Source organism: Mauremys mutica, chromosome 11 (assembly GCF_020497125.1).
Source record: "Mauremys mutica isolate MM-2020 ecotype Southern chromosome 11, ASM2049712v1, whole genome shotgun sequence".
In the NCBI taxonomy this organism is placed as follows: Eukaryota; Metazoa; Chordata; order Testudines; family Geoemydidae; genus Mauremys; species Mauremys mutica.
The window spans coordinates 70,772,797-70,795,073 of record NC_059082.1 but is presented as its reverse complement, the minus strand read 5'-3'; the positions used below and the strand labels follow the sequence as shown (position 1 = coordinate 70,795,073).

Below are 22,277 nucleotides of genomic sequence, written 5' to 3'. Positions count from 1 at the left end.
ATTTAGGAGCTGAAGTGGGAATTGTCCCCTAACAGAAAGGAAGAGCATCCCCTTTAAGAAAAAAGAAAATAAAAGAAAATATATGAGAAAAAGACAAAATACTACCAGAGAGAGTATAAGGAAAGAATATTTGTAATATAACTTCTTTATTACCAAATTGGACGGAGTAACCAAGAAGAAAACTTAGTTGTATACAGTGAATCACAGGCTAAAAGTCATTTAGATTTTTTCAGGTTTCCTCCTCAAAAACTATGTCCACAAAACAGCAGGAACCCTAATTCTTCTAAATTGGAAGGCAAGTTATACAATTTGTTTTTTAAAACAGACTATGATCAATAGACAGAAATCCATGTATATAAACAATGGTGTATTATAAAAGACAATTTAAGAATCCAGGCCCATGAAATTCCCACTAACATTTTTGTTAGGAATCTTTTGATATATAAATATAGAAGACATTGGAAACATGTTGATATTAGCATGTACAATACAAGTAAATAGAACTGTTTCTCTGGCATGACTCAAAAATGTAACCATAACTTAAGACTTCATTATCTCTCTGATTTCTTGAACTTTAACGTAAGTCCTCAGATTCCTCAACTACACATGCATTCACTAAATAATATTTAGCTCTTATACTGTGCTTTTCCTCAGTAGATCTCAAATTACTTTACAAAGATGGGTAAGTATCAGTTTCCCCACTTGTAAAATGGGAACAGAGGCACAGAGCATTGCTGTGACTTCTTTCAAGGTCACACAGCACGTCAGTGGTAGTGCTGGGAACTAGGTTTCCAGTCTGGTGCCATATCCATTACATCATGCTAACTCCCCTCAAAATCCAGTAATATCTGTACACAACAGACATGCTTTTATCTCTTTAGCAATGGAGTGAGTAAAGACACTTCCTCAGTATGCTCGGTAGAGTCCCCTGGAGATTACCAGCATTCCTACAATTGCCATATGTATGGTAACTGAACTAGAAAAGGCTATGTATAGGCTTTGTGTTAAGGCTGGGAGTGCTTTATGATATGTTTTATAGCCACCATAGATGACTGCTTTAATTTAATGGCTCAGATTGCATTTGGTCTAGTCCATTAAGTACAATTCTGCTTTTTCACATTTTAAACGTATTAATTCTACTATGTACAATTCAACACAAAATCTAGATCCTTCCTGTACAGACTAAATGTTAAAGATTCAATGCATGGCTGTTATATGACTGTTCTGGATGGAGAAGGGAGTCCATGTCAGAATCTGTATAACTGCAATGCAAAGTGGAACCAGACAGATCAAGTAGAACATAGCATCATGAAGACCTAAAAACAAACTGGAAAAGAAGGTAAAAAATATCAGTTTTCCCAAGATGCAGTTTTCATCCCTTATAGTCAATTCTTAATAGATTAAAAAAATAGTTCTGACTATTCAGCACAGTCAATTTTAAAAGGAAGTAAATAGTAGGTTTACTTTAGAGGAAAAAAATCAGAAGATAACCATATAGATTCTTGTGAGTAAGGAATAAAAATCCCCACGTTTTTTTCTGTATTTACCAAAAGCTCAATGTATAGATATTCAGCTTGTCTGCATCTGATTAAACAACCTTTATTAAAAGTTGCATATAAATACAGACTGTGGATGAAAATAACCCAATGTTTTTGTATCCCCAGCATCACAGTGGGAGTATGGTTTCTCACTATTCAGAAACATAAAAGCTATTGTCAAATACATTCAACTATATTTTCTGATTCCATGTACTGCTCCATCATTCCCTTAAACTTATTTATGCCCCCTGCTCCCCCAAAACAAGGTAGTTTGTAGAAAATAAGCTATTAAGAAATGAGCTGAGTAAGATAAATAGGGTACATATTAATATGCTGTAGACAAGCTAACAGACCCGTTAAGTAGTCTATTACACAGCTGTGGTAGGTTATACAAAATTAGTATAAAACAATATCACCTTACAGAGCAGGCAATCCTATTAAGTTTTGTATAATTAAACATTTTTTAAAGGGAATGAATAAAAGAATGGGAGAAAGTGGAAAAATACAACAATATGGACATATTGGTATTTTTAAAAGTTAAAAATCTGAGACATTAATTATGTATAATGTACTTATGGCTGGTAAATGCTACGAACAGGTCATGATTAATGCATGGAATTCAATGTATTTACCAAAATATTAAGATTAATCCAGTTTTATTATTTTTTAGGGAAAAATAAAGACAAACCATACATATATTACATGTTAAAGTCACACTGAGATTCTGGCTTATCTGGCTTATCCTTGCATGTATAAGGGTATTTCCTAACCTAAATCTCCATTAAGGAGTAATACATAAAGAAGCGAATCAACAACTATGTATTACAAATTATAATCTATAATTAAAATAACTGCTTTATGAACAGGCTGGTTTCTGACAGCTTGAAACACATCTAGGCATTTGTCTAGCAGCTGTGATAATTATCCACTGGCATTCAGTTAATTATTGGATTCTAATTAAGAAATATCAAGAAATTGAACTCAAGGTGAGACAGTCTCTGAAAAAATTCTTCAGTCTCCAAGAAGATGAGTGCGTTATTTTCTTTTTTTCCTTAGCACTGTGAGATGAGATGGGAGACTAACAGAATGGTTGTGAAAGATGAGTACTATGGGCCTCATCCATAGCTGATTGAAGTCAATGGAAAAACTCCTATTGACTTCACTGGGCTTTGGATCAAACCCTGTGAGTCAATCAAAAAAGGTCAAATACAGGTCTCATTGACTTCAATGGAACCATTTGGTCCTAAGTGTATAACACAATACAATCACCGTTTATTCCAAGTTAAACAATTGTTTTAAATAAATTGTGCACATGTTAATACCAAGTGAGAAAGAAAAGACACATACTTAAAAATTAAAGTAGTACTAAGGGAATTACTTAACTGCTTAGGCAATTGGTAACAGGAGATGGGACTTTTCACAGGTAGATCAGTGGTTCATATTCAGTATTTACTGTTTAGTGACCACAAGTTAGCATCTGATAGTTGTTTACTGGCCTGGGTTCAATGGTGCTTTCCATTTCCAAGTAAGCAAGTATATGCATCACAAAAAACACCACCATGTTTGGCATTAATTAGTCTTCTTGTTGGCAGTTCCAGCAAGGAATCCAAGAACTGAATTGGTAAACTATTTACCTATATAAAGTTCCTTCAGGAAAGGGCTGAAGCAAATTTGGCAGGGTGCTCTAGTGAAGCTACACTGCTTTTGCCTGCATGTTACCTTTCTGTATATTAACAGAGGACTGCGATTTTCAGTCTTAAGAATGTCAACCTTTAACAAGCATTTTACCTTTTTCTAAAGAAAAGAAAAAAGATTGTGCTAAGTCCTACCTTGCCTTTATACTGGTGAAATCCTGGTTTGGTTTAAATACAGTTGCATTCATTTAACAAAAGAATATGGATTAATATTTAATTCTAAAACTTGACATTTACAGGAATTATGAACAGTAAAATAGCTGTATTATACAGAAAAATGAATATTAAATATAATTCTATTGAGGCATTGGGATAAATCAAGAACAATGCTCAAATTACATCACAATGGTGGAGAAGAAGCCTTCAAAATCTTTATTTACATAATTATTATTTTGTGCATGCAGTACAAAGTTGCATATATTCAAAGACATGCTCTTGCTAAAATACAGTTCCTCACTATATCCAGATTATTATTAACCCTGCTAGTAGACCATGTGATGTTTCCAACTGTCAGATGCACTGACAGCTTATTTATTGTGCACCATCTATATATTGTGCATCTATTTATAAGCTGGTAATTTGTTTCTAAATACAAGGAAATCACAATAATAAAGAGGGCAACAAACTACTGCCAGTGTGTTTTCACAGTATGATTGACTGTAGTTTCAGCAGATCTCCAGGAGAGGGAGGTTTAAAACTATGTATTTCTTAAAGAGCAGAAAAAGGGATCTAATGTTATAGGGAAAACTGTTCAGGATAAACCAAAAGGAACAAAAAGGAACAAGTTCTGTGTATTCAACTGGAAGCTCTTTGAGGCAGGGACTGTTTTTTCCTGTATGCTCTAACAATAGTCAATAAATAATAATTTGGACCCCAATTGTACAATCCTTGCTGACGTGAGCAATCCTTGTTCATACATGTAATTCAGTGGGTTCAGTATGATTCTTTGTATGAATAACGGTTTGAAAGATCAGACCCTAATACTGATTTCCTGTATGGAAACCTCCCTTAGCACTAAGTCAATATGTTTACTGTCTCACAATATGGCAGATCTTACTTTAAAACTCATCTTAAAAGTTAAAATTCATAGGATTATGCCATCAGGCATAAATTATGCTAAACAAAGTTACATATGGGATATTTTATTTCTTTAAAGGGACAGGTGATTTGAAATCAAGTTATTTAGGGAAAAAAGGTAAAAGGTGGTTTCAGGTATTACACCTGCTAATGGCTTATGGTTTTAGATTCACATTTTCTTTTTAAAATTTTCTTTTCCCCTGTTGCTGTCTGAAAGATTTACACAAATAAAACAAATTTGACTATGTGTACAGGGGAAACAGTGAAAGTGACTATTTCCCAAGTGCTGTCAAATGCGTAAACAAACTGGAAAAAACAAACAAACAAGAATATTTATTGCTAACCTTTTAGTAATAGTCACTGTAGATGTTACTTGTAACAATAGTAAGTAAAATACACCTCTACCTTGATATAATGCTGTCCTTGGGAGACAAAAAAATCTTACCGCGTTATAGGTGAAACTGCGTTATATCGAACTTGCTTTGATCCACTGGAGTGCGCAGCCCTCCCCCTCCCGAAGCACTGCTTTACCGCGTTATATCCGAATTCATGTTATATCGGGTCGCATTATATCAGGGCAGAGGTGTATATCAGAAAGTAGTGAGTGTTTTAGCTTGATTGTGTGCCTATCAGTGTTTTAAAAACCAACAGGATATCAGTTATGTTTATTCCTTGATAAAAAATGTTCCTATTCTGCTACATAGTATACATTCTGATTCTGAACTGTGAACAACAAGTGTTAAACTGAGATATTTCTATTATTAGAGATTGGACTGGTAGCACTGCCTACTATTAAGATTGCTTGAAACTTCCAATTACTTTTGGTTGTTTATCACGTTACTAAACTTTAACTGTTCAAGCTGAAATTGTACATGCCAGAGGTCTGCCTGAGTCAAAAAAAAAATTTGGCACAGGAAACCTTAATTCTGGCATTTCTAAACTACTGAATGACTTGACTCTGAAATCTTAATAGTGTTCTTTTAATGTAGCTGGTGTGTGTAATTACTATTAATGTTATAGCACCAGTGTACTAAGTTCTTTACAGACATGTAAAAAGAGACGCTCTCTACCCAAAATAATTTACATTCTAAGGCGCTTACCCTATGTATACTTAAGCATGGGCATAATTTTACTGATGTGAGTAGTCCCACTAGAATCAATGCTACAACTCACATAAGTAAAACTACAGAAATACTTAAGTGTGCACAAGATTGGGGCCTGGGTAGGCAACATACAAACACAAGGACAGGAAGAAGTGAGCTGTAGCTCACGAAAGCTCATGCTGAAATAAATTTGTTAGTCTCTAAGGTGCCACAAGTACTCCTGTTCTTTTTTAAGAGCAGGAAAATGAGGTGACAAAAAGCCACATGAAATATCAGCATGAATGAGCAGAGATGTTTAGTTCCACAATTGGTTTATTTTTGTTTGCAACTTTTGTTCACTTCGATGAGGGATGGGCTAGGATTTATAGGAAGATGTGTGTTTTAATGAGGAACATAAAGCAAGAGAGGGTAAAGACACAGTAGAATGGGTTGGTTTGCTAATAATTTTCTTAATTCATTCCATGACACCTTAGCATATATCAAAAAGAAACCAGAATTGTCTAAGTCAGTGGTTTTCAACCTTGGGTCCACAGACTATGCCTTATATATCCAAAGGGATCTGAACCTCTATTCAAAATTTTTGAAAACCATTGGTCTAAGTTAGACAAGTCAATGTTAAGGTTTTGTTGATCTGAAATAGGAACAAAGTAACCACTGTAAGAAAACTAGTACATCAGGCAGTTTCAATATATAAGGGTGTGTCTATACTACCCGCCAGATTGGCGAGCAGTGATCGATCCAGCGGGGGTCAATTTATCGAATCTAGTCTAGAGGCAATAAATCGACCCCCAAGCGCTCTCCTGTCGACTCCTGTACTCCACTGGCGTGAGAGGCGCAGGCGGAGTCGATGGGGGGAGCGGCAGCAGTCGACTCACTGTAGTAAAGACACCGCAGTGAATAGATTTAAGTACGTCAACTTCAGCTACGTTATCCACATAGCTGAAATTGCTTAACTTAGATCAATTCTCCACCCCCACCCCCAATAGTGTAGACCAGGCCTAAGAAGCAACTGTTAATCATTCCTGTTCTACTGGTCAGAATGATAACATACTAATGCTTCTATACTATCATTAAGTAACAAAATTGCATTAGCACAGTTTGGCTTTCTATTCTAAACGAATAATTTGCACTTCAGCAAATATTTTATGGGTTTTTTAAATAAACAGTGTTAGAAATTTTAAGAGATTTATGTAGAAGGCCTATAAGTTTCTGGAAAATGAAATTCTTAGAACTATTCCAATGACTTGAACTCCATCCCTTTTCACTTTTCTGAGAGCTTGGAAAAAGATTATGATTCAGTTTTCTTGCTATAGAACTTCAGACATGAATTTCCTTGAACCAAGATGACAAATATATTCATCTTCTTTAGTACGTACAATGCTCAGTGCAACCTATCCAATCCTCCACTCCAATATCATCCACTTTTTTTGATGCTATCAGCTTTCCCTCTTCAAATCCTTTCACTGGCTCCCTATCGGTCTACTGTATCAAAATTAAGCTCCCTGTTCTTACAACTTTTTTTTCAAATCTCCCCCTCGCCCTTTTTGTTCCTCTAACCCTAAGTCAGGGGTGGGCAAACTTTTTGGCCCGAGGGCCACATCTGAGTATGGAAATTGTATGGTGGGCCATGAATGCTCATGAAATTGGGGTTGGGGTGCAGGCTCTGCCTATGGGTGCAGGCTCTCGGGTGGGGCCGGGGATGAGGGATTTGGGGTGTAGGAGGGTGCTCCAGGCTGAGAGTGAGGGGTTTGGAAGGCGGGAGGGGGATCAGGGCTGGGACAGGGGATTGGGGTGCAGGGAGACGTGAGGGCTCCGGCTGGAGGTGCGGGCTGTGGGATGGGGCTGGGGATGAGGGGTTTAGGGTGTAGGAGGGTTCTCCAGACTGGGACCGAGGGATTCAGAGGGTGGGAGGGGGAATCAGGTCTGGGCAGGGGGTTGGAGCACCTGGGGGGAGGGCTCTGGTTGGGTGTGCAGGCTCTGGGGTGGGGCTGGGGATGAGAGGCTTGGGGTGCAGGAGGGTGCTCTGGGCTGGGATTGAGGGGTTCAGAGGGTGGGAGGGGGGATCAGGGCTGGGGCATGGAAGGGGCTCAGGGGTGCAGACTCCGGGCAGCACTTACCTCAAGCAGCTCCCGGAAACAGCAGCATGTCCCCCCTCCAGCCCCTATGTGGAGTCACAGCCAGGTGGCTCTGTGCGCTGCACTGCCCCTGCAGCTCTCATTGGCTGCAGTTCCCGGCCAATGGGAGCTGCGGGGGTGGCGCTTGAGACAGGAGCAGCATGTTGAGCCCTCTGGCTGCCCCTCCACGTAGGAGGAACCAGATGGGGGACATGCCGCTGCTTCTGGGAGCCATGGCACATGCATGTGCACGTGGAGCAGTCCCTGACCCTGCTCCCTGGCTGGAGCATGGGAGCAGGACAAGCCCCAGACCCTGCTCCCCAGCAGGACCTTGAGGGCCAGATTAATTCTGCTGGCAGGCCATAGTTTGCTCACCTGTACCCTAAGTACTTTTCACTTTGCTGAAGCTGCTTTTCTGAATGTCCCCATCTTGTCCTCCTTCCAAACCTACCTCTATGCCTTTCTTCTATAGTCCATTAGGGTCAGAAAGCGGGTTCCAGACACACTGGCCACAACTCCACTCTCTTTTCCTTAAAGACCCTTCCCCAAGGAGGTTTTATAAATGAATGTCCTCTATGTATTTTTTAAAGAACTTTCTTTAATTAAAGTAAAATTTTAGAAAGTAACTAAGATAAGGCCATTGAATGGAAAACTGTACTCTAACCAAAGTGATTTACCTAGTTGAGCCAAACCCCTCTTCTTCCTATAATTGTATTGTTTCTCTCAAAAACAAAATACATTAGTCACGGTCCTACTGTACTAAATATGTACAGTAACTATATTTATGAAATAAATACACTTGTGGTTTTGGTAACAGAGTCAAAGTTAGAAGATCACAGGTTTGACTCTTAATTTTGCACAACAGAATGACAAAAATAATCACACACTGAAATTAATTTTTACAAACACCCATGCATGCATGCACACCTACCACGCAGAAAGTTTTCCCATGTCCTCTGTTTTAAAAGTACATTTTTTCAGAATAAATATCTACTTGGACACCATTTTTATGTCAGTGTAGATGAGGACCAATTGAAAATTTGTTGACGCCAAGTTGCAACACATCTGATACAAGCTAACTGCATATTAATTTGTAATAGCTGTGTAACATTATTTCACTTGTTGTGACTTAAAACTTCACTTTTGAACTCACCTTGGATCAGGCTGAGAAAATTTATTATTCAGGTTCTCATATCCAAATTGATTTAGTATTGTAACCACAAGCATAGGAGCCAAAGACTGGGCAGGCTTAGTAAATAAAGCATTGGTACCAAAAACCATGGAGGAAAGTGGTGATCTGAAATATTCAAGACAAGTATTAATCCATATTACACAGTATATAAATATACATCACTTACAGTACTTACTACGTTCATTACTTAAGAACTGTTCAGACTCAAATATTAACGGTCAGGATACAAACTGCATACTTACCATCAACATTCTAGTCAGTGAATGGTTCAGATATCATACTGAAATGACTACATTCCAGTTAGATAAGTACAGTGGGTTTTTTTTTAAATCTATAAACATACCTTTTATACTATCTTAGCTCCCCACAACTACCTTACTTGACCATAAATAAAATAATCAGGGATCTAACAGAACAGTGTCACAGGGCCTAATCTAAAGCCCACTGAAGTTAACTGAAGGATTCACATTGACTTCAATGAGCTTTGGATCACCCCATAGTTTGGTGACTCAAGAGTTGCAATTGCATACTATTAACAAGAGGAAAAATAGGATAAACTTACATTTGTAAAGACATGATTTGGTATTAGAAACTAATTTAGTCAATTGCTCTTCTTGTATTAAGTGTTCTTCAAACAAAGCAATCTGATTGTTATTCAGAATAATTTCAAGTCTTGTATATGGACTGGGCAGTCGGGGAAACGTCGTACCAAGAATATTTTTAAATTCTAAGTTACACCACTGCACTTTCCAGATACACTGAATTTTCTTTAGTAACACTTATGAGATGTGGTCTACATAGACACTGACCCCAATCCTGCAAGGATTTATACCCAGGTTCAATTTTATGTGTTGGAATAGTCCCACTGAAGCTAATGGAACTATTCACAGGTATAAAGTAATATATGTGCTTTAGTCTTTGCAGGATTGTGGCGTTAGAGGGAGCCTGATTCGCTTTATCCCCCTCAAATAGCACTGAAACCAGAAACCCCAATGGTATAAAAATCAGTATATTTGTAAGAGCAACAGGAAGTTAGTTGCACATGGATATAAATCCAAAAGGTACATGAATCACAGTAGAGCATATCACAGCAAGTTTTATTTAAAAAATTGAATGGCAGCTACGACCACTTTGAATGTTGCTTGTTAAGTGGTATAGTTCAAACATTCAAATACCTTCTCTATATTAGAAAGGCCCTATCCTGCCAACTCTTAAGCCTGTGAGTAATAATGGGCATGGGAGTATTTCTACTGAAGTCAACAGGACTAAACATGTGAATGTTTGTGGGACTGGGCTCTTATAAATATAATAGAGTTCACAATGGAAGTGATCTGGTGTGTTGTTTAAATTAATTCCTTTGTTAAAGTTACTCAGGGCCTAATCCTGCAGACATTTATGCATGTGCTTACCTTTACTTGTGTGTGTAAATTAAGCCCTTAATGTAAGTGTGTGCAGGATTGAAGCCAAAGAATGCCACAATATTTTCTGCATTTATTTGGACATAATCTAGGAAAAAAAGTTATTAAATAACTGATAACATTTCAAAAGATTTAAAGCAATGTAGAGTAATAATGAATTCCCATTCACTTCTCATATTAAAAGTAAATATAAAGTGAAACTTCTTAAAAATAGTTGTAATTTAAAATAAAACAAAACTTTTTTTACTGAATTAAGAATCCTTTTAGATTAATATGTTCAGAGTGTTTAGTGTATGAAAATTTAACTTTGGTACAGAGAATTTGATGACACTAGCTACAGTACATTTTGTGAGCAGTAGTAAGATCAACATACCTCCGTTTGTATTTTATTAAGTCTGCATCAACAATATCTGCCAAGGGCAGATTAAACAAACTGAATGACGCTTGAACAATTACCCTATAGAAAGACAAAATATTTCAAAACATTGATAGATATTAAACATACTTTTCTCAATAAGAAAACTGTAATGGACGGTTTAGTGCTTGTGTGTGTATTTCTCTCTCTCTCTCTCACACACACACACACACACACACACACACTCTCTCTCTCTCTCTCTCTCTTCAAATTAAAAATGGCTGTTAGGTTTATTTAAAGATCAGTTCTCTAAATAAATATTAGAGCTGTTATTTTAGTCAAGAATTAGAAACTTGTATACAAACCTAAAAAACTTTCTCAACTCTTTCTCAAATTTCAAGATAGTAGCTTGGCATTGAAGTGAAAGATGACAGACACTTATTGAGGTTATTAATATCAACTTAAACTGATTTGAATGGAGAAAAGGAACATCGCAGAAGAAAGAACTAAAATTCTCCTCTAGAAATCTGAAAAAGGACATGCAGAGGACTGGAAGGGAAAGATAGGAAACAAACTTAAAATAAGTGACAATTAGAATGATAAAGGTAAAAAAATACATTTAACACATGACCAATAAATGAAACGATAAACAGGATAATAGATTTTCATGTATTGCTAAGTTTTGGTAAAATTAGGTTCAAATTACAAAAGTCCTTTTTGGGCTAGCAGCTAATACTTAAATAACCTTCACATATCTTGAGATTTTTTTTCTAAGGAAACCCGAATACTTGAAATGAGGAAAATATATTACTGGATAATGTAACTCAGTTGTCACATAGTTCTTAGTTACAATAGTCCATGACTGAAATCTAGGGGGAGGGAGGAAGGGGTGAAGAAAGAGAAAGAAAATATATGCAAAGAGGACAGACGATGTAGGAAGGGAAGACCATGAAATTACTACCATACTATTCTAATTGAGAAGGCTGTTTTAAAAAATGTTTAATGAAGCATTTCCTTTTGAGGGTTTTCCACACCTCACGGATCTACCTGATCTGTGAAATAAACTCAAGGCTTTATGCTCTAGCAGTACCAAAGAAAACAAATTTAATGTTGTTTAGCCAACAGTCACTTGAATTGCCAGCATTTTCGTGGGGTGGAGGGATCTAAAATTTTTATTTTTTCAGTTTAAAAAAGAAGGGAAAGGGAAGAGTATGAATCTAAATAACAGAAACTCTACTAGCTACTCTGTAAAACAAAATAAGGTTTAGAACTGAATTTCTCTTGCACTCTGCTAGTACTCAGTCTCAGGCCAAGGGCGGTTGAGGAGGAACTGAGGGTAGTTCGTCCACGCAGTGCTAGATAGCCTCGAGGCAAGGCATAAGACAGGGAGAGCATATGTGTGGGCCAAACGGACACTGCTGCTTAAAATCTCCAATCTGAGGCACAGGGACTCAGATACACCTACAGTGGGAACACAGATAGGGACACTACTTGAAGAAGTGGTGGGAAACTGCTGTCTGGGTAAACGGGAAAGTCTGTAGTCAAATGCAGATTCCATTGACAATGTTAAAACTGATGTGGCTGGAGAGAAATATTGCAAACTCTAATTATTGTATTTATTAGATTGTTAATTTTTAAAAGAAAATAAAAGCAGTAACTAAAAGTTGAAACACAGTTAAACAAGAGTTGCCATTTTAACTGCAGCTCCTTTTCAGACCCATGAAACAAAACAAAAGGAGAAGAGCAAAACTTAAAGTAGGAAATTCTTCAAGCTACTAAAAGGGTATGACAAAAAGTGTAAAAACAAAGTGACCTAATAGACTCCTTTCACAAGGCATAGCAAGCTGTTAATTTTTGTTTTAAATAGTATCCCTGAAGGTATATATTTACGTACATGTTTGTCGTGAGATAAATAGCCAGCACGTAGTAGTGTTCTGGTCCTAGAACAAACATGACAGCTGCAGCTATTCCTTCTAAGTAGAAGGAAAACAAGATGATCCTGTAATAACCAAACTTCTTCAGCAAAGTCTGACTGAGAAGCACAAGGCACTGAAAAGATAATAGATACATATTAAGTATATACTTAATACAGTACTTCAGCACTTCTTTTAAGAAAACAGAGTTTTGGATGCTATAAATGTTTTACTCCTACACTACTACTTCTACTGATTAGCAAACATGCATATTTTCTGAAAGGGGAAATCTGAATCAGTAACATTTTCAAATGCGCTCACAAATTAAGAACATAGGAACTGCATAAACAGAACAGATGATAGGACCATCCCACTGGTCCTATCTCTGACTGTTTTAAAACAGATGCTTCAGAGAAAAATGCTCTCCCTTCACCCAGAATCAATCTGTGCACTATTCTATATTGGGGTAAATATTGCTTCCCACTTCAGATAGCAATCAGCTCATACCCTAGAGCATAAATGTCTGATATCCCTTATGCAATTTATTTTGCAGTGTGTTCATAGTGAAAAGTGTTTCTTATCACTTGAACTTAAACTGCTGGACTGAACAAATTGGGTGGTTTTCTTTTAAAGCTATAATTTTTCATTAACATCATAATGGCTCTGATATCAATGGACATATATGGTAATCTTCTACTACCACTATTACTCAGTGTCACTTTTGTAGTTGATAAAACAGTTTCACTGAAATCCTATTTTAACATATTACCAGTTTTGCTTCTATTGTAGAAAAAGGTATTGGGAAAGGTAGATGCTGAATGCACAGTACTCGTAGTTCCATTTCAAGTTTCCAGATTTCAACATCCAGTCTATACAAAGTGCTAGCAACAATAAAATTTCAGCTTTTTGGATGTGTCACATCCAGTAATTCACTCTTGACTTCATACGCTAATGAAAAGAATTAAGAGACCCAATTCACAACCTGGAAAAGCTAATTTAATAAAAGGTCCTTTTTCTACAGAACACTGATATTTTAGTCACAGACTGTGCTAACTTTTAAATCTAAAGCAAGTTTTAGTTTGAAAATGTTGAGCAAAAGGGCTATGTGAATCTAAAGAAGAGAATCAAATCCATAAATTCAGCATTGAAAATTATACTTTAATATTTTCAGATTAGGGCACTAGAAATCCACACATGCATTATGTCACAAAAGTCTGAATTAATTAAAACACTTTAAAAAATAAAAACTATCTGAAAAATGTTTCACCATGAAGCCCACAGAAACAATTTAGACCAAAACTGACCGTTAGATGTTGAGCCCCTAAGTAACCTGAATAGTACCAGCAAAGAAAGATACTACTGCTACATGCCAAAACCCTTTAAAAGCTTGGGGAGTTCCCTATGTCCTGAGGTAAGAAACTGAAACTCAGGGGTGAAAATCAAGCACAGATACCACCTTAAAGGGAAAGTCTATCACTATTAAAAAGCAAACCCAGTACACCTGGATTCCATTCTTTCATACATTAGCAAAACTGTCAACCAAATTCTAGAAGCAAAATCTTTATTACTAGTGACATAAAAGGTAGAAAGAACATAGCTCAACTTTCAAATACCAGGCTGAGTTTATAGAGAAAATAATTGTTAGATCTGCAAACTGAATAAAGCTGACATGTAGAGTGTATTGGTGGTACTTAAACTTGCCAATTGCCATAGATAACTAAGAAAGATTTGTACATAGCTAAATTCAATATTATCAGTATTCAAGAGATTCCCCATAGTAAGTCTGTGGAAGAACACAGTATTTGCAGATACTGAGGTAATTATACATAGTTATCTTAGATACACATGGGAAGTTTTTCAGCCCCACTTCTGTACTGTGAGGGAATAAATACAAAATTCCACAATGTCATTTTACAGAGTCACTTTTCTGATAATATGGTAATTGCATTTTAATAAAACATAGAATGCTGCTTTTGCAAAAAAGGTATGACAAAGGATACTTTAGGGTTAGGCCCACAGCGAAAAGAATGGTCTTGGATAAAACCAGAGATTAAAACACTCCATAATTTGTATATAGAATTTTTAAGATCTAGTTTTTGATTCTTTCTGAATTTTTCGCCATGATGTTTCCTGATTCAGAACTCCTCAGGATTATCATCCTAATTTTATGGTGGTAAACTTTTTATTGAACGTATTTTTGGTTAAAATATTTAAGATGTTGTTTCACTCACATTTGCCTATTGTGAAATTATATTTGGCTTATGTTGTCCTCCTTGCTTTTAAGAAATAATTGTTTGTTTTCTGAACACTCAAAACAAACAATTCAATTAAATATCTTAAACTATATATATTTTTGTTACAATAGGAAGTTAGAAAATAAAAACAACAGATTAAGGCACACCTTAAAGACCATCAGAATTTCAGTCTTAAAACATGATTTCATAATCTCTATTATGCTCTAACATATAATCAAAGCAATACAGTGTTTTAAGATTAAAATTTAATACTGAAAATGCACTAAAAAGTTGCAGTGATAACAAGCTTTAATGCACAAAAATTAAACTTCTTTTCTCTTCCCTCCCTTACTTTCCATTTTCAAATTAGATGCATTTTGAATGTACATAGTGCCTTTTATTTTTCTAATATAATGACACACTATCTATATACCCAGGTATATGGTTTGCATCACTGTCAGATTTGAGCTCCTTCCATGAGTTACAAGATGACAATGCTCTCTTTCGTTCAATACTAATTAGCCACCAAGATTAATGATTTCAAACTCAATAAGCATTTAACAAAAGGAAGGAACTCCCCTTGCACTTTTCTTCCCATGTTTAATTACTGTAAACAGCATCAATCCTCATTATTATATCCACAGAATGGTTTGAAGATTCAGCACAAGGAAAAAAAAGGCAAACACATTTTTGAATGCTCCACACATGAATAGGATAATTTTTTTTTAAAGATTGTGGCAAATATTATGAGGTAATTCAAGCTTTCTGCTTAAAAAACGGAGAACCATACAGAGTAAAGAGCAGGTTAAGAAGGGAATTGACAAGTGGCTGTAATACAAAGAAGTGCAAATCTGACTGGAACTAGATGTTAAAAAAGGTATCTATTATCTGACACTTTATGAAAATGTATTCATATTTAGAAATAGTAACACATGTGTAATGCGTGCTATTTTAATCAACTGGATCTCATTTCATCATAATTAAGAAAAATCAACATGCCCTGGGAGCTTCAAGCTCTAGTGCTTCAGAAACTTTATTGGAGTCTTTCAATAAAGCTCTCTATTTCCAGAGAAATATTGACTCAGTTGATGCTTTAAGCTTCAATTTTTAAGTCCTTTGATTGCAACACCATGGCATGTTCAGGATATGCATCCTATCCTACACACCAACTGCCATCCCTTAATAGAAACCGTGATCTAGCTTTGTATTGGCCAGACAAGCATAATCCACAAAGCAGCTTTCTTTTATGTAGGCTGGGTGCTTTACAGTAAGTGAACTTCAGGACACTGCTGTAGGAGAATTCTCTTGTTATATCTTGAATTTGAAGGGACAAAACCCAAGAAAAATAAGGTTACAGCAAACTTTATACAGTTCAGTGGCCTTCTACTAGACAATGAATCTTTGGGAAGCAGGGATAAATGTGTTTTCTGAAAGATTCTTCATTTCAGACTGTCATGTTGATTTTATCAGCAGTGATTGGTATATATTAAGAGTAACGTTATTGAGGCTGTCCTAATTTCTGTAGTTTCTGTCAGATATATTCCTATAGAAGTTTATTACCTAGGTATTTTCTTGAGTTATAGAAGAGACCTGTAAAATCTCTGGCAGGGTCAGGGAGTTTTAATGGTAGATATTTATAAGTTCTGCACCAAAGAAAATATATTAGTTGTATTTCATTGCTGTATGTCAGCAGAAGCTTAAACTATAACAAATTCCTAGTTGAGGATTAAATTAGTACTTTCCCATGTCTCCTTTTATATTTTATTAATGTATTTATTAAAAAGAACACAAGTTGTTCACATTAAGAATGAATGGCCTGATTTTCAGAAGTGCTAGGCACCTATATATATAATCTACTACAGATGCTCACTATTTGAGAAAAATCAAACCATAAACATTTAAAGTAAATCTATGGAAAGTTTTTGAAGAACAGCTTTATACAAGATTTTAGGGGGGCATGAGTAGAAGGATTTTATTGATTTATCTAAAAACAAGCACACTTGTCTTCTCTGTGGGGCATCTTTTTGCATATTTTTTCTCTCACTCCTCTCCCATTGCTGTCCTAATCTTTTCCTTCACATCTAATCCTTTTGGTCCTCTTTCCCTTCCAGTGCAAACCATATTTGGTTCTTTGGGATGGGATCTTACTCACCTTATACATGCAGATGATGAATGAATGACAAAACCAATTAGAAGGTGTTACTCTGTGAGTTGACAGACCTTGCTTTGTTAGGTCATCTAGCCCCTTCATCAATTCCCATGATGATGCAGTGTTCATTTGGGGTGGGGGATGAGAGGAATAGGGGGGTTATATCTAACATTTATTTTCCAGTGTTCTGTCCCATCTAGTTTTAAATGTCTGAAAGCAATGGGGATTCGCTCACCATCCAGACACATTAAAATAAGAAAAATTAACACCAAGTTCTTCAATACATTTCACTTTTAGGATATTTTTCCTGATACTGAGCCTATTTTCCTTCTCTTATTCTAAGCTGTTAAGCCCCTGAAACACAAAAACATTTATTATTTTATCTGCCTACCCTCCCTCTCTCTGCCATTCTATGCTGCCTGTTTGGCTAGACTACACAGACAAGACTAAAGTTCTTTTTATAATGTTGGTGCACAAGATTTGTTCCTCAGACTAAAAAGGTTTCTGCCAGATACAGCATTTTCTCCAAGCAGTGTAAACAGATACTTTAATTACTGAGAACTAGCACAAAAGTAAACTGGATTTTCCTTTTAAATAAACGATTAAAAGCATTGTTGCATACCTGAGGACAAATAAAGCCAGCCCCATACATGATGCTTCTTATAAAAGAGGAAAGGACATCCTTAGGGATGAGATTATCCGCAAAGATCATCATGAAATTGTTGCAGAAGGCTAGGTGGAAGACTTGAAAGAAGTTCATGGTCACAAAAAGTATAAAGTTTTTCTGCGTCATTATCTGTTTGGTCAATGAAATCACAGAGGACCAGGAGAGAGCTTTATTATTATTTTCTAAACTAGTGTTCTCAACAGGAGTTTCTCTCTGTTCATACTGACTTGTGCTATATATGCCAGTGTAACACATACAAGCAGTTGCTAGTGCTGCAACCAAAACAGTAAAGATTTGAAAATAGGCAAAATTTTCCATATTATCTGATATTAGACCACAAAAAAGAATGCTGGTTGATCCAACTAATGTTGCCACTTGGTTGTATTTAATAAGCTGAAGTCTACTTTCATGTCTAGTTGATATCTCTGCAAAGAGCGCACATTGTGCTAGCAACACAAATGTAAGCAAGCCATCAAAAGCACATAAAGCAACAATAAGGTGAAGACCATTTAGCCAGTCACCTTCCTCATAATGTTTCCAAGGAAACCAGGGAAGCAGAAAAGCTAAACCATACAATGGTGCTCCATATAAAATTGAAAACTGACGTCTTGAGCAGCATAGGACTTTGGAGTTGTCTTGAATATACCCAAAGAGAGGGTCATTAATGGCATTCCAGATCATAAAAACTACCTGAGAAGAAAAACATAAAATTTCTCATTAGTGATATTTTTCTTTAGGATTCATCAAGATGCACATAACATCTGGAATAACAAAAGTGCTGACCTATATGATGGAAAGGTTAAACATATTTTGTATGTAGTACACTCTCACACAAACATTATGTATATGTGTATGTAAAGTCATCTAAATTAAACTATTTCTAAATCTCTGCTAACAGAGGATATTGATGCACAAACAATGAAGTACACCATGTCATATTTGTTTAATGTACAATTCTACTTGGAAAACAAAAGAGGAAAGCTTGCCAAATGGAAATGGACTAAGGCCAGATTTTTAAAGGTACTTAGGTGCTTTAAGATGCAGATTGGCACCTAGTAGGATTTTCAAAAGTGGATGTTAGGCACTTAGGTGCATATGAAAATCCCACTAAGTGCCTACCCGCATTGTTAGCCACCTATATACCTTTAAAAATCTGGCCTTAAAGCCCCAGTCCTGCAAAGACTTACACATGGACCTTCATCTTGTAAACCCTTGTGCATATAAGTAACTTTGAAAATATGAGTAGACCCTTTTAATTCATTGGGACTACATATATGCATAAGGTTGCTCACATAAGTAAGGGTTTTCAGGATCATGGCCATGTTTAACTTTAAGCACTAATAGCATTCCTGGACTACTATTACAGTTTAACACATGTATAAATCTTTGCTGAACGGGGACATAACATTGGTAAAGAAAAACTTTATTTTGACGTTTGTCAGAGTAACAAACATACTTCCAACAATGGAATTCTTTTTAAAACCTAAAAACTATTATCAAACTTTGAATACACCTATAATTTAAGGATCAAATATTTAATTCTATTTGCAGTATGTCAATAATTGATTCATCAATGAAGCAGAATTATTTCATTGTTATGATACAAACACCATGGACAACAATATGAAAAACCATGTTCCAATGTACTATACCTGTGCTTGATGAAATGCTACTTCTGAAATCTTGTATTGGTTTAAGAAAAGCTTAACATAGTAGAAATTAAAGATACTGTTCATCATTCCAGCACCTAGTGTGGTCATGGAATATGCCAGGGCATTAGGATGAATTCCTAAAACAAACTTCATTTTCCAAATTGTGAATGCCTCTTCTTCTTCTAATTATAAAAAAGGAAAAATACTTATAATTACTTATTGATTGACTAAGTACAATTGATATTTATAATCCTTGTTAATAGAGGACGACTGAATTCCGTGTTACAGTGTTCCACATTTTAGTTTTACTACTTCGTAAAATGAAAAGCAATTGGAGATTTGCCTATGTTAGGAATGCAAGACTGGATCCCTAGAGTACACGTTGGTCAACTTTATCATTCAGTCTCTTTCCAACTTTTAAAACGTACAACAAAATGTCTATAAAATTGAGTCAATAAGCTACAGTATTAAGAGATCAATGACGTTTCTTAATTTAGTATGAGTACTTAAAATATGGTACATCTGTATCAAATAATACATTTGTTAAAAACTGTATACCTAGACCCCAGTCTTGCACTGTAATCACTAGTGCAAACCCATACTCTGCTACAGTGCTAGTAAATCAGACTTTTTTAAAGTATTTTTTTCTGGTTTCCCCCAAAAATGTACCTGTACATTTTATATTAATCTATACAATTAGATTTGACACAAGGTCTGCAACTGCTTACCCCAAAAAATTAGACAACGGGGTCCTCGGTTTCAGAAAGTTTGTGAACCTTATTATTTCCCTCATAAATTCTTTCTGCAGAAACCAAACAAAACTCTAGGGCCATATCTAATGGCAATATGGAATAGCTATCCAAACCACTGGCTGAACTTAGTCCAGTGCATTGCCTAATGAACTGGCCAATATATCTAGTGCTCCATATCAAGGTTGGAACCATATTCCCTCTCGCAAGAAGTGCACCTCTCCAACTGTGCAATGCTGTAAATATGTATGATGATTCCCTTCTACCTCCTCTTCCCCTGGTCAGCCTATATCTATACTAAATCATGAGATTTCACTTTGTAAGAATCAGGAAGAGGAAACCAAGTAGGTTTAAGTTCCAAATTCCTAATGGCTACTAATGTACTGGTACTTGTGAGCTAGAGCAAAACAGACTGTTTTTTAAGCAGGTAACAGATGGGTCCCACCAGATTCAGCTGACCACCTTCCCACTCAAATAGACTTATAGATTTCAAGGTCAGAAGGAACCATCGTGATCATCTAGTGTGTTCTCCTGCACATTGCACTCACCCACTCCTGAAATCAGGGCTTTGGGGCAGAGCTCGGAGCTGGAGCACGGACCATAAACTTATCAAGCTCAGTCTTGAAATCAGTTAGTTTTTTTACCCCCACTACTCACTTTGGAAGGCTGTTCCAGAACTTCACTCCTCTGATGGTTTTTTGTCTAATTTCAAGTCTAACCTTGTTGATGGCCAGTTTATAGCCATTTATTCTTGTGTTCACATTGACACTTAATTTGAATTACCAGAGAGGGAGAGGAGTTTTTATCCCTCTGATGTATTTAGACAGAGCAATCATACTGCATTTACTTGCTTCTCTCCAAGAAGCAATGACCAGGAGTAAAAGAAAACTAGTACATAGGTAGAGAGACGAAAATGGATTCCAAATGGTAATAATAAGCCCTGTCCAAACTGTGCTAGCTGACAGATACCATGCTCTACTGCAGGGGTTCCCAAACTGTAGTCTATTGGGCACTTGTTAGCGGTCGTCAGAACTGGCTGGTCACATCTTTTTTACATCTTTTAAACCACATTAAAATGTAGCTACAAATACATTATACTTTCTAATGTTGAGTGTAAGCACTTTCTGTAATTGACAGAGATATAACTGCAAATGGAAGGGAAAGAGGTCTGCACGATTTTGAATAGGAGGGAAGGTGAATACATGAAACACGAGCCACTTTTACAAAAAAAAAATAGAGAACCCAAATTCTAATGGTTGCAAGCATTGCTCCTTTTTAACACTACAGAACTGTGCTTGATAACCAGAAGACAGAAAGGCCTAGTGGACAGTTCACTGGACTAGAAACTTGGAGACCTTTGTTCTCTGTAAAGTTGGGCAAGTCATGTTCCTTTCTCCAACAGTCCCACCCTTCCCCATCTGTAAAGTGGGATTATGATCAACCTTCTTTATAAATATTAAAGGTCTATGGATGAAAAGTACTATATAATTTCTAGGTATTATCATGGCTAATTATTTTCAAACATGGTAGCAGCTGCTACCATGCTTCAGTGTGGCCAGAGATTCCTCACCAAACAACAGCACCATGGGAAGTTTACAATAAAAAAAGACATGGTTGGCATCTGTGAGCTGCAGAATACAATTCTGTTTGAAAGCATTTGAACAGAACCAAGCACTCATCCCTAAGGACCCCAGGATGCTTTATGGACCATACATACACACAGAGATCACTTCAGGGACCACTTAACAGCATGCACCTATGAGGCCCCTAGACTCGCCTATTCCTAGCTCTCTGTGCTTCACCACCATTCCCACCCTCATAGTTGCCCCATCCAAAGCGCCCCATCCCTCTGTACTTCACCACCATTCCCACCCCCCACCGCTCCCATGGGTGCTGGAACAATTTGTATAGTAGGGGCGCTGAGCGCCATTGAACCAAACTGTAAACCCTGGATATGATGGACACCACTTCAAGCCAGAGGGTGCTACAGCACCCCCACACCCCTAGTTCCAGCACCTATGCTAGCTCCTCCATCCAGCCACCCCCACAGGTCACCCCAACCCCCACTTCTCCTCAACTCCCCCTTATCCACCCCGGGAAGCCCGAGAACCTAGTCCCCGGGAATTAACCCGTCACAGCCTTATCCACTGCGCCCACCCACAGCAAGCACTAACCGACTCGTTGTCTCCGCCCTCCGGCCGGAGGCTGCGCAGCTCACTCGGGGGGCGGAACTTAATCTCCCAGTCCCACCTTCTCCCCCACTCCATTGGCTGAGGGGAGGCTTTCTGCGCGTGATTGGCCGGCGTTCCGGTCGATCCCTGAGTGGCGGCACGCGATTGGTTATCCGCCGGACAGGTCAGAGTGCCCGTTTTGAATAATCGTTCCCCTGGTAGTAAGAAGGCGGTTGCAGATGCCACGTTGC

General features: G+C 37.0%; 1 protein-coding gene across 1 annotated transcript; it reads right to left on the bottom strand.

Annotated features, from left to right (window-relative positions):
• Positions 1-138: 138 nt before the first annotated feature.
• LOC123344653 (transmembrane protein 180-like) lies at positions 139-22,184 on the bottom strand (the record flags this gene model as incomplete). The annotated part of the gene is made up of 7 exons (XM_044981082.1): positions 139-1,327; positions 8,680-8,823; positions 10,510-10,593; positions 12,386-12,540; positions 17,410-18,144; positions 19,107-19,288; positions 22,106-22,184. Coding segments are annotated over 7 exons (1,509 nt in total), but the record flags the coding sequence as incomplete, so codon positions are not given.
• Between the last annotated feature and the right edge of the window lie 93 nt (positions 22,185-22,277).